This window comes from Aphelocoma coerulescens, chromosome 10 (assembly GCF_041296385.1).
Source record: "Aphelocoma coerulescens isolate FSJ_1873_10779 chromosome 10, UR_Acoe_1.0, whole genome shotgun sequence".
Lineage (NCBI taxonomy): Eukaryota > Metazoa > Chordata > Aves > Passeriformes > Corvidae > Aphelocoma > Aphelocoma coerulescens.
Genome location: NC_091024.1, coordinates 16267607 through 16285235, shown reverse-complemented (window position 1 = coordinate 16285235; position 17629 = coordinate 16267607). Strand labels below are relative to the sequence as shown.

At 39.3% G+C, this 17629-nt stretch overlaps 1 protein-coding gene across 40 annotated transcripts in view; it reads left to right on the top strand.

Moving 5' to 3' along the window:
• Nucleotides 1-17629, top strand: part of RORA (RAR related orphan receptor A) — a 480592-nt gene that overhangs the window by 357184 nt on the left and 105779 nt on the right. For 39 of the 40 annotated variants that reach the window (XM_069026282.1, XM_069026290.1, XM_069026284.1 and 36 more), the window contains one exon: nt 14956-14985. In XM_069026282.1, the coding sequence (XP_068882383.1) occupies nt 14956-14985 (30 nt within the window). Of the gene's footprint in view, nt 1-11762; nt 11840-14955; nt 14986-17629 lie in introns of those variants that run through there. The other variant, XM_069026321.1, reaches the window with a different exon arrangement.

Here is a 17629-nt window from a genome sequence, read left to right as displayed (position 1 = left end):
AGTTAATGGGTGGCGTTTTAGTATGTGGAGTGTGTGGTGGCCTCACAGAACCTGGAATCCCTCAACTGTGAAGTCCTCTTTGAAAACAGTTAAAAATCCCCAAACCTGTTTCATTAGTCGGTGCCAAATCTGACAGCAGCCAGGTGTAAAAGAAGGGGGAATGCTGGATTTGTTGCAGGAAGGATGCACAGTAGTGGTGACTTCAGTTTTCTCAGGAACAGATAGATAATGGAAAGTGAATCTTCAACTATTATCAAGTAGTTGACGTACAGAGGAAGCATTCAGACTTCCTATCTGCAGGTTATTGGAACTCCAGGCACTTAAATATTAGGTACTTATTAGGTACTTAAATAAGTACCTAACCTTAAACTAAGTTGCTCTTCCTTTCTTTATGTGCCAAGACCCAGCTGCAGCAGCTCTGGGTTAGTTGAGGCACATGAGCATGACTGATTTCCATGCTGTGATGTTCAGATCCAGTCTGGGAATTGCCAGTGCTCAGCTACCCAGCTGATGGCCCAATTGGGCCATGAGAGCTGCCAGGGGATCCTCCTGGCTGTGAATTGGCAGTCCTTGCCTTGTTCTCCAGCTAGGGATCACATTTCAGCCAGTACGACTCTTGTGTTGCTAAATTCTAGTGTTCTGAAATAGTTAGCTGTGCAATTTTCAGTATTCACCAAACAATCATAAACCCACCTGTAAGAATAATCATCTGTAATTTCAGATTTTTAAAACTGAAGGCTTTTTTTATTAAATTACATTCTTCCTATATTTTGTCTTTTTAAGAATAAGAGGAACAGCTTTGTTGCCTACTGTTTGGTAATATCTTAGATAAACTCTGTTTTAGTGCAGGAAATGCAAGAAATCTGAAGCAGGTATCATTTTCTTACTGACCGTGTACCAGCCGCATGTAGGGCTTTTGTTGACTACAGCTGGCAGTCACCTTGGCCCTTTGAGAGAGACCAGCACGTCACTGCTTAAAATGTAGGAAGTCATTTAAGCACTTGAAATGTTTGGATGAGAGTTTTCTTTAAATCAGTGAGACAGCTTGTGAGTTAGAAGTCAGTTTTCTTGATGAATGAGCCTGAAGAGCTCTTGCCCCGCCTTTTGATCTCATTTATGCTGCTGTGAGAGCAGTGGCAGGGGAGACATTTGTGCTGCTGCAGCTTGTTGGATTAAAGAGAACCCTTTGGTAGCAAATGTTGTCAGTGCAGCAACTTTTGCAAGCACTAAATTTACTTATGAGAAGTTCTTTTTTAATTGCCCCAGGACAACCCCTTGCATGTCGTGCTTTTGCCTGGAGAAAGTTTTTGCATGGAAATACACTTTTTTTTTTTTTTTTAAGATGGTATAGAGGATGTCTAGAGTTTGTCAAGCCAATTGATCCTCCAGGGAATGTGCTGACTTTCAGTATGTATGGAGGATTTTTAAAGCAGCTGAGCAAAATCCCTTCTCAGATAAGACGCTTTCTATTTTGTCAGTTAAGAGCATCTTCAAATCGAAATAGCTCAAACATAATCAAATCTCCCTTGCTCAATCCTTTGCCTTCTCCTCCCAACCCCCTACACAAGCCATCCCCAAAAGGATAATCCTGGCAGTGATGTCATTAGAACGAATTTACAGACCAGTGCTCAATTTTCTTGTCTTGAGCTTCAGTTGCTAATGCTGTAAATTTGAGCTGTGTATGTAAAGGAGTCAGGTTATGCCTTTTTCCCACCCTTGTTTAATTTCCCTGGAGCCCTGAGAATAAATAATGTGGGATTATTTGGATATTTTCATGCTTTTTTTTTTCCTGGTACACAGCTTCATATTGCTTCCAAACATTTGTAAAAGCTCTTGCTGTATTCCTGAGGGAATCCTTGTCTTCAGGGAACCGAAGGTTTAAGGAGAGAATTTGCTGGCTAAATGTGGTTAGAGATAGTTACAGTTTCTGGTAGGTGTTGTGAATGGTGATATGAAGTACAGAATAGACTGAAAAATAATCTATTTTAACAAAATTTCTCTGTTTTCTCAAAATAAAATCTTTTCATTGTGACTTTCTCCAGTGATTTTGAGCTCTACAGAATATCTTGAAGGTGTTAAGAAGCATGAACAAATAAAATTGATCCAAACATACCAAGAATCAGGATCCATGTTAAAAGCATTACCATAAGGACTTACAAGGCAAAGAGAGGTAGAAAGAGGCTCAATTAACCTATTTGTTGGTAGGAGATTGAAATATGTAGGAATAATGCAAATTTGTGCAGTGGTTGCACAGTCAATTGATGGCAAGGCTGGAGTGTGAGTGCAGTCCCTCAAGCCTCAGTGCATCCTGCTGCAGCCTTACCCACGGAGGCGCAGCCTGGCAGGTCCAGCCCTGCTCTGTCAATCGCTGCAGTCGCACCAGCGGCTTCCTTCCCACAGGCTTGTGTGTAAGGAGAGAGGTACAGGACACCGACGGCTTCCCTGAGTTCACTGCACAGAGGGAGAAAAAGGCTAAAGTCAGTCTGAAACGTGTGCTGGAAGCAGAATTTTTTCTTGGGGCTTTTATCTAAAATGAGCTTTATTTTTTGGTGCCAAGTTGATGTGCATATTGAAAGTGGTAAATACTTATTTGAGGTACTCTGCTGTCTTTTTGAGTGTAATGTATAAGAGACAAGAAGCCTTTCAGATCTGAAAGAACAAACAGGCAAGTCTAACTTGGCCAGATAATCTGAAAGTTGGTAGGCAGTGGAGCTGCCTTGCAAATCCCATCCCACAGATCTGTGGGTGAAGCCTGGGTGCACTGCAGTCAGAAATTGCAGTTTTGTAGTGGTGGAACACACGGTTTTGCTCTCCTACACAGTCAACAGGAACACATTTCCCTATTAGCATGCAGGAGTAACAAATGCAGAGTCCCAAGTTCCAGGTGATGGTAGCTGTGGTGTGATCACTGGGTTTGTGTACAGCACGTCTCTGCTCAGTCTTCTAGGACACTTCTTAACATAACATGACCTTTTCTTCCTTTCTTTATCCACAGCAGGCATTTTCCTGCTTTTGAGTAGAGCTTTATAGAAAAGCTTCATTTCCTCATGGAAGGTCTTTCTTACTTAATGGAAAGGTGCTCCTAGGTCCAGGATCCTGGGAAGTGTAAGCATTAACCTTGCCATACAGTTACAGACGTACCAGAGCGCTAATGTAAGTGACAAGTACATCAGGGTGGTACTGGTGCTCTCCAATCCAGTAGTTATGGTAAACAAAACTTTACAATAATTAAAAGGGCCTTTGTGGTGTGAAGTAACTGTCATTTTGGGGGCACTGATTTGGCTTATCTTAGGATCTTCCTGAGATGATAATTACCCCTTTTGCATATGTGTTGTAAAAAGAAAATCCACTCCATTCTAACTTGTTTTATGGCTTGATTCAGTGTAATTCACGTATCTCATAGGCACTTTTATTACAAGAATTCTAAAATACGCTTTAGGTCAAGGGCATATTAACACTTTATTCTGTTTTTAAAACATTTACGTATGTTATGAGCTGCATTTGAACTCTGGAGCATAATCATCTCTCTAAAGGAATTAAGGTTTTCAAGTAGTCCCTGAGTACAGGGCCAGGTTTTGACTCTCCTGTGTCTCACCAGCCATGACAGCAGTGCAGTGAGCACTACAAAACTGTCAGCACCCTAAATACATGAAAGCAAAACCAGCTATACTCTTTAATAAGAATGAGAAAAGAGGACTCTTGAAAAGTGAGTGTCCATCCAAACTCAGAGTAGCTATGCTAAATAAATGTAGTTAGGTGACAAATAAATGCCACTAATTCTATTTAGATTTGCAGGAAATATGAGGCAACTGGCCCCATCTTTAGAAAAAACGCATGATGTTGTGGACTTTTCATTTGAGATTTGTTTCTATTTATTAATTCTGATTTTTTTAAACTGAGTCACCCAATGGGGATTACATACTTTTTCTGTACAGGAACATTTAAAATCAGGAAAGAATAGGCTGCCCTTTTTGACAGAAATTGAAGAAGGTCATAGTTTTCCTTTTTATAACTGGCACTGAAAGTGCAAGGTGAGTGAAACTTAGCAATTCTTATCACTTCTATTGTGCCATAGTATTAAATAACTGTTAAAAAGGAGCAACAAGTGCAGCATTCACAAGTAGCTATGAGGGAATTAGAAATTTGTCAAACTCCTGTCAAGAAATGTAGTTCACATCAGGAGCAACCAGTTTATTAATTTTGCTGGAGTCGACAGACTTTTCTCCAGAGTGTTCTCCCCTTTCCTGAAATAAGTTTAGTGATTTAAACTCAACTCTCCAGGGATTTTGGCTCTGAAGGAGTCTGAAATGTTGAAGTGCTACTTGTGCTATATTCAAGTCTCAAATTTTGCATGAGCTTCTAGCACAAATCCTTCTCTCTCCCTGGTTTCCCCTCATTCATTGCAGCTGTTGAAGACGACATAATAGAATCTTGCTTCTTTTCCTCAGGAGAGCAAAGCAGTGAGAAGTTGAGACTCGACCTCGGTATATTTTGATATTAAAAAAAAGAAAAAGTTACTGTGATAGGAGACAGCCTCAGAAGAATATTGAAAGGCAAATGTACAAGCTCTTTGCAGCTGAAATATTCAGTTGGGATTGATAAATAATGTGTGAGGGATCCATTTTTCTATATCAAAAATATTACCTTATAAATACTTTGCAGAAAAGCAGAGCAAAGAAAATATGCACCTTATTAAAAATATTGATGACCTTTAATTAAACTTAAAATAATCCAGTTATAGTAGGAACCTGATACCCAAAGCTGGCTTCATTTGATGCACAGTGGGCCAATTTTATCCAAGATGTTAAATAGATGAAAGCCATTGTGGTGAACCAAGGAATTTAGCCAGCCTAATGCACTTTGTGATTTTGCAAGGGGTTGCTGGGAGGAATAACCACCATATGAGACAGCTGCCATTTTAAATCCTGTAGAAATCTACAAAACAGCACTGAATCCTCTGTAGTCAGTGTGGAATTATTTATTTTACACTATGGGATGATTTGAAGAACATTCAGTAAACATTTATTTTCTGTGTATTCGTTGTGAGATTTCAGCGCATAAGTAATACTGTGACCTCAGCACACTATTACAGGAGCTACTTCTAGAACAGAGGCCCAAATTTAATTTCTAAAATATATGTGGATTGCAGTATGAGATGCACATTAAAATTCTGGTCCTCAGACACGTTATATTGCTTCTTTTGTGGTATCTCAGTCATCTAGATGAAGTCATGAACTGATTGTGAAAGATGCAGTGAGAAAATTCTTGCTTGGGGAGTTTTTGAATTAAGATTGCTGCTATAAGCCAGGCAGCTCAGTTTATAAATACGTGACTTGGAGTTACGTAAGTACTTAGCTTCTGTTTCTTTGTCTGTAAACTGCAGATAGGGTTTGGGTTTTGAGCATAATAAGCCCTAACTTGATGATGGGAAGTACTGCAAAAAAGCCAACCCAGGAACACCAAGGAAAGCACATGGTAGAATTGCCTACTTTTCAGTGTGGGATGAATCTTAGGCAAATCCCAAGATACTGAGTGTCGTTGTTGGTGGTTTTTGTGTGTTTGTAGTCTTCTTGACTGAATTCCTCACGTTTTTGCAAACATTATATCTCTACCTACAGTTAGTCACAAGAGTGACTAAGTAAAGTGCAATAGTCTGGGTAGATTGTAAGTAAGAGAAGGAATTGACCAGGAAAAAAAAGTGCTGGTAGCTTGCAAGCATCTCACCTTGTATGATATTCCTGCTTGCTCTCAAAAGTTAACCTGAACTTTATTGTGGCTATATTTGGATCAGAGATGTCCCAGAGCGACTTGGATGTCAGAGCAAATGGGGTTGATAAATCACTCGATGGTGTCCTTCCCCCGTGCCGTTTCCTCCAGCTCAGCAGAGGAGCCCTCTCAGTGTTGTATCGGGGGGATTGTGCTGGTCAAAATGCCATCTCTCAGGTAAAATTCACAGTGAGTTCCAATTACTTTGTAACTTTCCTGCAACCTTTTTCATCCCAATTTATAAGCTGGCCAGCTTCTCTCCACTGACATCAGCATTGTACATTTGAAATGCCCATGGATCTGTTTGTCATTAGAATGATCATGTCACAGAGCTGACCAAGCAGCATTTGTAGTAGAACAGTAGGAACTGCTAAAGTTATGGCATGGGGTACAGAAAAAAACTTAGTAGCAATGTGCTGTTCTCATTGGTATTGGCAATTTTGTGATACAAATAATGATATTTGTCTATTGCCTTCACTTTATGTGGCAGTTAAAACTCTGTGAAGCTGAAAATTTGGTTTGACATGGGTTAAGAACATCCTTAATGTATAATACTGTGTTTCCATGAAGACTTCCATTTGCTAGAAATTGCCTGCCGTATACAATCACCACTGGCTTCAAGGGGCAGGAACAAGTAGCATTTTTGTTTGGCTACACTCAAGAATTGCTCTGCTTCAAATACATGAATAAATTGTAGGTGATTCTCTCTTTTTACTTACGAATGTACAAATTTAATGTCTCACAGAAGGGTGTTAGAATAATTGTTATCTATAGTTTTTAATTAGGCATATTTTGCTTAAGAACTCAAGTTGAATGCTCTTTTTTTTTCATGGTTATTCCTGAGAACCAAGCATTTAAGACTGATGTGTGAACTGGTAATGAGTTTTTGAATTTTTGAACTGACAGCAGTCTTGATGATCTCATTATTTAAAGAGAAGACAAACTATTTGACCAAGATCAAGAGGAAGGAGAACAGTTGGATGTGTAACTCACTGGCAGGTCACCTTGCACCCTGTCTACTGTCTGACTGTTTTTTATGCCAGCATTGGCAGAGTTTTATGATCATATCCTACTTATGGACAGCTCAAGAACAGGTTTTTTCTGGTCAACCATTTCATTGGTTGTCTCTGAAGGTTCAGTGAGAGCATAGAAGATAAATAGATATAATAAAAACAATTGATTTTATTGGAAGATATGATAGGGTCGAATAATAAGAAAAATAATCTACTATTTTATCTTGAAGTGTGTTCTAAATAGAAACCCGTTATTTTCCCTTGCCTGATATAAGAATATCCATCAGATAATTTTAAATCATAATGCAATGTGTTGGACTTGGCAATGTTCTTAAATAATGAATTCCTATTGCACAAATTGTAAGTAAAGGACTGCAGCCGTTTGATTTTGTTACATTTTGGTTTTGTTTGCATAGTTAAAGAGCTTTGGCAGCCTGTGTGAAGATGTTCACATCGCAGTTCTAGGTACCTGAAGGCACAGAATTGGGGCACTGAGGCTTCCTTTATCTCCCATCTAGAAGGACTGCCTCGAGGTGAGGCTTGGTGTAATCAGGACTGCTGCAGCCTTGTGGTTGTTATCTCAGCTGGTATCTCAGGTCCTGGGCCTCTCTCTGAGAATTTCAGTTCTGCTTGAAGGACAGTTTGATTTCCATGCACGGTTGGTCTGAGGTAACGTACAGGAAGACAGCCCCCACCCTCCATTTTATTTGTAGTTTGACACTTTTCTGGATTTTATGGAAATACCCTGAACTCTTGGAGGCCAGGCTCATGCTTTTAACTGTGAGGTTTCAGTAGTCTTGAACAAAGCAGCCTGAAAGGCTTTGATAAGAGCAATGTTTAAGTGAAATGTTGCTTTGAAATTACTTGAAAAATGTCCTTGGATGAGGTGTCCGATATGGGAGATCTGGGACAGCAGACAAGTAAAGAGTAAGTTTATGCTTCAAAATGGAGGAGAAAAGCACCATCCCTGCCTGTACAGTGGCATGTGCTGTGGGGACTCCAGCACACACGTGTCATGTGCATGGGCCAAACCTGCTGCTGCTTGACTCCTTCTAATACCTGCAAGCAGGGAGTTTGCAGAAATGGTGCTGCTTGTGTCACGTTTGCACCTGCTGGGATGTTTTCGTTGTCCAAGCTCACGCTAAGATAGAACTGCAGTCAGTGAATCAAGTGGCCAACTGTGAGGATTGGCTTGGAGGGACATGGCTCAGGGATAAAACTGGCAGTGGTAGGCCATGGGTGGGCTCAGTGGTCCTGGAGCTCTTTTCCAACCTAAATGTTTCAATGATTCTCCCCTCAGGAGACTGGACATATTGCAGAGCTTCTTGCCCATATATCTAGTGCAAGTTAAACAAACTCTTCCTAATTGATGTGCGGATAGGACAGAGCCTTCAGCTGAAGGGGACTCTGTTCTTTGAATGTCATGGGGAGGAAAACGTGTGGTGCCTGCAGTGGTGTCTGCCGTGCTCCTGCCAAGGCTCTCCCGTCACTGATAAACTGAAACAGGGACTTGCAGCAAGGCTCAAGCAAAGGTACAGTATGAAGTCTGTGACAGATTTTAGGAAATTATGAGGTTCTTTACACCCTGTTTGTCCGTCCCAAGGACTGGAGGTGCTTGCTTGGATTCCTGCAACTTTACGTACATTGGCCTGGATTCTGTCCATGTAACTGCGCTGCTCTGCCAGGCTGTTTTGAAATCCTTGTGATCTGCTTGGTGAGTTGTGTAACGAATAGTCCTTAAAACAAAGCTGAGTTGTGGTCTTCCTATAAAGACTCCTGCTGGAAACAGTCTTACATACGGTTCTGAACTATCTTTGACTTTAATGTGTGGAATACAGTATAAATGTGGGATGGATATTTCATCTACTGTCTGGCGACATTTGTCATGTAAGAACATTATGGTTATTTAATGCAGGTTCTTTGTTATTTTTTCCCAGTGTAGACAAAAATATGTTAAGGCTCAGAGGGACTGGCAGTGAGGTTGTGCAAGAAGGAAGACATTATTAAAGTTCATCATCTTTACAATTCGGAGAAGTTTTGGCATCAGAAAATCGGTCTGGAGTCTGTTAGGAATTTTTTATTTGGGAAAAGTCTAGAAAGAGCATGGAATTCTTTTCACTGTCAGTTGTACAGGTGACAGGTATCTCAGGACAGTGGCGATTTCTCTCTTATGAATACTCTGTAACTTTGAAAGAAGTCGTTTGTATTCACATTTTCACAGATACTACTCTCACTTTAAAGGTAGGGCAGGCTGTCAGCTGCTGAAAAATGAAGTCATAAAATGCTTAGATGATGCAGAAAGTCACTCTCAGAAGTAGGAAGCCAGTCTGAGTTAGAAGGGCTAAAAAAGTCATCTACCTCAGTAAAATAATGTCAAAACATTTTTTAAAAATCCTTGGGTGTTTTAATCTTGGGTCTATTGCAAATATTCTGTATCCATATTTGAGTAAAAAGCAAAAAAAATTGTGTTCTGGAAAATTTCCTGTATGTTCTGGAAAATTTCCTGTAGCTAATGCTGATATAACCATATGATTTAAGCAGTAATAGTAAAGCAACCCCTTAAAAATATAACTGTGAATAATTTGTTGATAGACTTTAGGTACAAGGAACAGCTGTGAATCTTAGGATAGAAAGGCTGGGGGTTTTTTCAGTACTGAGGCACTCAGGTCAACCTTGATTCCTATGACTTTATTATGTACCTGTGGACTTGAGAATGTGATTAATCTAGACTTGCTGAAAAAACCTAAAACCTTGTTTAACATCATAAGATCTTTCCTTTTCAATAAAAGATGTGAAAAAGTCTGGGAAAATCTGGAATGTTACATTAAAAATGGTGTGATCATATTTTAAGTTGTTGCTTTTTATAAAAAGAGACATTTGGGTTTTGGGTTTTTTTGGAGGGGTGGTGTCATAATTGTGGAAAACTTCCTTGTTTGTACATGTCTTGTGGCTGTTGTCCTTGATCCGTGCTACCCTAGAAGGTAATTTTAATTTTTTTCTTGAGTGAACTATAAGCATTAGTGTCTAGTTTCGAAACAAAATAGTCAAATTACTTGGAGTACTTTCAGTAGTGTGTGCTGATCATCACTGTCAGCTCTTCTGTCCTAGACAAGGACACTGTTTTGCTACATGATTTTCTTGGGTTAAAAAAAAATCTCTTAAGTTGTGCTTGCAGTACTTCTATGTGTGTTATTTCACCTTGGTCAGTGTAAACAATAGCCCCCAAGGATCACAAAACTCCTTCAAGCCAGAGATCCATACAGACTTTAATAGAAACCACTAAGAAAGTTCCTGAGAGAATGAACTCTTTTCTGAATACACCCAAATCTATTATTCTGCCTTGGTCGGTTCTCTGCAAGTGCCCAGGTGTTACATATAATCTTCTGCTGTAATTTCCAGCTTTGTGTGGTGACAGTAAAGGAGAAGTGGAGTGACAGGATGAAACACAGTGGGATCCAAGCTTGTAATATTTTTTCTTCCTGATTTTACACCATATGTCAGGCAGGAGGCTTGGAGTTTAAAATTTTAAGGTTTGGGGTTTTTTTCTCCAAGATTTCCAATCCATCATAAAACACCTAACTTCCAGAACATGGTAGGGACATAATGCTGGCTTGAGGGGAGGGTAGGAGAAAGGCAAAAAAACCCATGTATTGATACACACACCCACATGAGCAAAGCATCTTATACACAGAGCATCTACAGAGATGTGCTGTCATCAGAGCAGTGTTAATCACCTGATTTGGGCACAAAAAGCAGGGCAAAGGGAAACACTGTGGTGCTTAACAGAAGTCCTGGAGATTAGCTGTGAGCTCTGCTGGTGATGCCTGTGTTTATCCATACAAACTTCTGAGGGGGAGTTTTCTTGGAGGTTTAAGAAAACTGCACTCAAGAATATTCTTCTTTGGTGTTTTGTAGAGTAATGTATTCTGCCAGACAGGGGCCTTTTTACTTATCTTTCTATACATCAAAGTGTGTTTTCCCCTTGAAATATGGGAAGTTGACAACTGTACAACAGCAGCAGGGATCTGGGTTCACAGAGTAAGCAGTGTTTCATTATGCTGCTTTATTTGGATGGGCAACTGTGAGAAATAGCCTGTGATGTATAAAATATCTGAGTCTTTTTTTGTACTTGAAGACATTGTTATCTCTATTTGAAGTTGGCTAGTGAAGGTCAGTCAGGCTAACTGCTTGCAAAAGAATATCCTGTCTCTGTTGGTAGATACTCTTTTCAAAGTTCATTGCATTCAGCAAGCTATTTTTGTAAATACCACCCATCATGGCAAATTACATACTGTTAGTGGGAGGGGGAAAGGGAATGGTGTAGAAGTTCTTTTCATTTAAAAAAAAAAAAAAATCGATTATTGTTGCAAAGATCACTGCATAGCCATGATGAAAAGTCTAAGAAGTTAATTTGTTTAAGATTTGGTGTTGATCAGGAATGTCAAATTGCACTGCGGAAGTGATACATTCTGTGATAACTGTAATACTGAAACTTTCACTCACTGATAACCATGGCAGTGATATACTGTGGTATTTTCATGACATTTCCTTTGCTTTACTTTGAAGTCTAGTTGGTTAAGTCAGGAAGTCTTTCTATATTAGCAACACTGAAGTTACAGTGTTGTTTCTTCCTCTCTTTATGTTTTTTCTGTTTGTTGTTCAGTGAGAATGGAACTCTGGCAGTGTCAAGCAGTCACTTATTTCTCCAGTCTATAACATTTTGAAATGAAACCCATTTAAAAATGGGATTTTATATTAGGTAACATTTTTAAAGGCATCAGTAGGTTCTTTGTGCTCTACTTATTAAAAATAAATCTTCGTCTTTCAGTGCTGTGTTGGCTTTAGGTTTTATTACATGATGTCTACTCAAATCTACATAAACTGACGGTCCTGTCCCAGAAGTATTTACAAACAAGAGCTATATTTGGTCATCGTGCCTAATCTTGTGAAGAAAATTACTGATGTGTGTTGGACTTGCAGAATTAGTTTCTCAAGAGCTCCTGTTGATTTTAAGAGAACTGATGCTGTTGCCTGCACAGGAGAGGCATTCCCATGGAGATGTAAGTGGGATATAGCACTGGCCCAGAGAGAGCTGGAGATCTTGTAACTCCCCCTTTTTACATTACATGGTTTTCTGACTGATTTTTTTTTCCTCAATACACTCATTTCTAGGTTGTTATTATTGTCTACCTTGCATGTTCTGAATAGCAGTCATTGGCCTCCTGCGACTAAACCTGATCACAGTGTTGCATCTTCAGTGTTTATATTTAAAGCACAAGTTATAATATATCTAATTTAAATGACTTTTTGGATATGCTGGTACATTTTTTGCTCAGTTTTTCTAGTCACTTAGAGTTACCTGTGTGAAAAGGAAGGCTACTTAAAAATTCATAACTTATTTTACATCACTGAAGATTACTGATTAATTTAAAGCTAATCCTGTTGAACTCACTGGCAACATTTATCCTTGTTCCACCAGATTGCAGCTACTTTAAAACCACAGCTCAAAGCAAAATACTTTGCTTTCAGTGCAACCACCAGTGGAATGATGAAGAAGATGCAAAAATACCTACCTCTAAGCTGTTGCTTTAAAAGGTTATCTAAAAATATCTGCATAAACCAGCTAAAAGGTCTTACCAGATGATAATCAGTAAATTATTATGGAAACATCTGATTTGGAAAAACCCACGACACATGTCACATTAAAAAAAAAAAATATCAGTAAATTAGTTAGAAAAGTATAAGCACTAATATTTCCATCAGTGTTTCATGTATCGGGGGAAGTGGGCCCTCAGTCAGCGAATACAGCTAAGTCGGTTTTGTGCTGTGGCAAATCCCATTGTGAAGAGGCTGTGAGTAATCAGAAGTGACAGCATAAGCACTTTCTGTTCAAAGTGATTTTACAGAAAGCATTATTTTCTGAGAAAAGTATGCATATGGCTCCCATAATGCTGAAAGAGCACTGCTGTATCCATTTATTAGCACCAGTGTTGGGAGAGGAAGTTTTGCAAATGGTGTTCATGTTTAAGACCTTTTCCTCTTCATTTCCATTCCATAAAACATCCTTAAAATGGTAGGAATTGGCCAGATAGGCAAGGGCAGGGCAAGAGTGTCTGCCAAGGGGATGTTAGGACAGTTTGTGAAGATGAGGATGCTGTCAGGAGCTGTATCTGCTGTTCAGGGGTCACTCAAGAAGTCAAACAGCAGCAAAAATGCTTTTCCTTGGTAGAAGAGCCAATGGGCCAAGAGCAGCTGTAATTTCCAATTCAAAGGGTGAGGCAGACCCTTGGAAAAACCTAGAGAAGGGGGTTTGTACTCATATCAAAAACTGCATTAATATCATTAATGCATTTTGATGTAGGTGCCTCAGATCTCTCTGCTCCTTCTCCCTCTGGCCCTCTTCTTGCCCTAAGCCATTGTTCCTATAACGGTGCTCACCTCCTCATCATGCCCTCCTGTCCTGTGTCACCTGCTCTGAGCCAGTCACTAATGGTTGGACTGGAATGAAAATCTGAGAAGTTTTGCTCTTACAAATTATGAATTTAAAGCATGAATTTGCCCCTTGTAGTAACTACTTATATCCAAAGGGGTTTTTTTTGTTTTTATTGATTACCTTGGCTCTACAGTTTGTGGCTATAACACTAATTCCTTGCATGAGGAATGTGCACATTTGGCCAGGGCCTTTCAATTTAAGTTAATACACGTATATAATCAAGTTCTAGTATCCTGATTTCTGTAAATTGCTTACCAGTGTCTCACATTTACAAAACTGCCCAAAGGAACTACTCAGAACTTCACTTCCCAAAGCCTAAAGTCTCTTAGCTTTTCTTTCCAGGGAAAACAAAGGTCCCAGTACTCACACTTGTAGAGCTTGGTAGTTCAAAACCAAAACACCAATAGCAACATAAATGCAATTAAAAAAAAAAGTCCTCATGACAGTTATGTCAAACTTGATAGCTAAATATTTAGGATTGGCGCTACGGTTTTATGTATCTATCAAAAACATGAATGATTTGAAACTGTTGGCTTTGGAAGTTAGCTCTATATTTGCAAATACGGTGTCTACAGTTTTCTGAGTTCTTGCAATTTACTGCCTCCCTGAGATGTTCCACAACCAAGAAGCCTGAAATAAAAGTCTATTTTTTTCCATAGTAATTTGTTTTGGAAGAGGTGGTTGAAGGAGTTGGAGGGTAGCAAAGGAATTTCAGGTCTTTCTGTCTTTCATGAATATTAAGCCAGACAATCCCAATTCCAAAATTTCATTACAGGCCTCAATCACAAATGAAATGTTTCAGGTACTTGTACTGCTTCCAGTAATCTCTTTCTTGTCATCTCATAAAATTACCCCCAAGGAGAGTGAAGCTTAAATACTGATGGGTCTGAGTACATCACCAGTTATCTACAAAAGTGGAGACAATATTGTTTGTATTCAAGCATGAATTCCAATGACATTTAACAGAGTTAATTTTATCTTTATTTGGTATTATGAATTTTGCCGCATTCTGTTCACTCTGTTGCTTTCTTTAAAATGCCTCTCAAATTTTACTGGCACTGGACCATCATTGGTGATTGCTGCCACATGCCTGTCTAGCATGAAAACATCTTTATTACTTCAGAAAGTGTATCTTCAGCAGCTTGGAGATGTTTGCATCTGGCTTGGAATTATGGCAGGCAATAGTCATACTGAGAGAGCTGTTCATTTGGTTTTAATGAGCATAAGCTACAGCTTGCCATCAAGGAACTGCTTCAACTTAATAACACAGCAAACGACTTGTGCTGCTCAAATCTGTTCTGTCTGGGTGGTTTGATGGACACTGGTTAATAGGAGTGTGGGAAAATTTTTAGCCATGGAAAATAAAGGGGGCTTCCATAACTGTGCTGGTATCTTCTTTTTGTATCAGCTGCAGTTCTAAACCAGCAGTGTGGAGATATGCATTCCAGCAGAAAAGCTGAAGCAATGCATGTTTAAACATTTACTGGGGAGGTATAGGGAGAGAATATACCATTAAAGTCTTCACACAGAGGGGAGATCCTTCCACCTTTAACATGGCAATTTTCATTCCTTTTTTAGAGTGGCTGCTGTGTGTCTGATAAAATAGATTAATGATGAAATATATGTCAGAAGAATTTACTCAGTGGTTGCTTTGCTAACACTGGTGTCGTTTCTTCCCTACAGGTATTTCTGTAACAAAGAAGACTCATACATGTAAGTAATAACTTTTGATTTGGCTTTCTCTCACAAATGGAATTTCTGTTAGGCTGTGCTGTGGCTCTCAGATTAATTGGTGTTGGTCTGGCCTGAGAAAGCTCCATTTTAAAAATTCTGGTGTTTTTTCTGCCTTAGGGGTTTCAGTCCTTGCCCAAAGTGTCATTAGATGTACAATGTGTGTGTGTGTGTATGTGGTACTCGCATATCTGTTAAGTCAGAGGGCAGAAAAAGAAAGTTGTGAGGAAGGGCAGAATTCCTTACTCTATCTTACAGCTGGCTGATAATTAACATATCTAGAAAATACAGGTGAGGGGAATGGTTGGTTTTATGTCTGTTATATATGCAGTAGGGTTCAAATCAAAATAATCTAACTGTACATCTTCTGTCCCTTCCTGTGCATTAATCTATAAGATTAATCATTCTCTGCTTGTGCTGAAGGAACCTGATGGAAAAGAGGAGGTTATTGTTGTGCTCTCAACCATGTAAGCAAACAGCCCCTATAAATGGCAGCCTTGGATGTGGCTGTGGATGTGTGCATTTACTTACATATACCTTTATTCCAAAGCCTCTTCAAAGACGTCGTTTCTGGGGGTCGACTCTTATCTACCCTGTAGGGAGCTAGAGGCATAATTCCAAGAAAATACTGCAATTTTTAGCTGACGGAGATATGTTGAGATACTTCAGATACTGTGGAGGTTTGGAAATCTGGCAGTGCGAGAATTGTACTTGTGCAGGATGTGAAACAGGAGTAGGCTAAAGCCGAGGCTATTTACTCTCATGAAAGCCCTCTAAACAGGTGGTAGGCTGCTCAAAATTTATAAATACATATGCATTTTATGCATTTGAACTATGTTCACTGCAGCTTCTAGGTCATTGTAAAGTGTCTTGTCTGGCTTTCATTCTTATTTCATTCCTGGTTTTATAATACTCGTGGAGTAAAAAAATCTGACTTGAGATGATGAATTCTCACTGTGTAGAGTTAAAAAGCAGATTTAAGAATTTCAAATGAGAAGCTGATTTGTGTGAGTTTTGAAACAAATTTTAAATGTTTCAAACTTTTAGAGCATGATGGTCCTCTTCTGCTTAGGTGGGCTTGCTGCTTAATTCATTGTGAGGGCTAGACCCTCTTTGGCTGAGTGATGGTTTTATTGAACTTAATGAGAGCTACAGGCAGGCAGCTGAGGGCAGGATTTGACCCTGGTATTTTTGGTGAATATTTGCGCTTGTGCTGTCTGGGATTGACAGCACAGGAGACTGAAGTGCTCTGTATATCCGCAGGCCAGGCAGTGTCCAGCTTCCTCACACAGCCTTGCCCATGGGCTCAGCCCTGGTGTGGGGCCACCCCCCCCTCTCTAGAGGTGCTCAGTAGTTGGGTGTTTGTGCCAGCTCGGGCCTTGTGTAGAGATGAATGGTGGTTTGTAACACCCGCCTGGGTATCAGTCAAAAACACCCTAGTTTTTGTACAGCAGTGCCTGAACTGACCTACAGAGCCGTGGTTCTAGCTCCAGTATTGGGAATTTTGTAGGGAAGATCAAGTAATAATCACAGACCTAAAGAGCACAGGAAACAGGCTCCTCACCCATGCCAGACCGGTGCAGTGTTGTCACCCTGTGTCTCAGCTGAAGCCATTTCAGGCCTGTGATGAAAAAAAGATGTGTTCCTTGACTGTGAGAGATGATTAGTACTGCTCACCATACAAGGCCTTTCATCTAGTTCAAACAGAAATTAGGGTCCCAGTGTCTTTCATGTTGAGAACTCTGTGCTTTTCTAAGAGAACTGTCAAAGAGTAGTTCCCCGATTTGTTAATCAGTTGTCATGCAATTGCTGAAGCATGAACAGAAAAGTTCCCTGAATAATGGGAAGATAAGCTTGCCCATTAAGAAGGGATTAAAATAGAAGGAGCAATATGCTGTAATTGGCATGATGAAAATGTAAGCTACATTTTCTAGCAAATATGTATGAGGTTTCGTTCAGTTTTGGTTGAATTTCTTTTAGAATTCATTTCTGTTATGACAAATGCTCATAGAGCAGGAACAGAAGTAAATTGTGCGTCTTTGGCATTTCAGCATCATGCACAATAAGCTTTTTTTCCCCTTGTTGCCTAGAATTAGGTTTTTTTATTGAATAGAAAAAGTAGCCAATAAAATTCACAGTTTTGGAATGAGTTAGAAAAAAAAAATTAATATAAACACCTAAATACAACAATTTTAAAGTCTGAGTTATTAGCAACTACAAATGACAGAGTTTGTGCACCAAGATATGATCTAGAATTTGCCTATCACTTTGTGTCAGTATAAATAATTTATCCTAATGAAGTTACATAGAGTAAGATTTCTGCAAAGAAATTCCAAAAAAACATTCTTGCAAACACTTTGTGAAGTGTATATGCATTGCCTGCACTGATTTTTAGAAATGTGTATGAAATTTACGATGTGTGGCATATAAGGGTGTTGACTGACTGTGAACTACCACTTATTTCTAGTGACCTTTTGCTTTAATTAGGGAGAAAGAAATGGAGTGGAGAAAATGAGTGGAGAAGAGGAAAGAAATTAGTGGAGAAAAAGAATATTTTTTAACATAATGCCAGAAAGTTTGATACATAATGCATTTCAAATATCAGGTTAATCCTTTTCAGACTTCA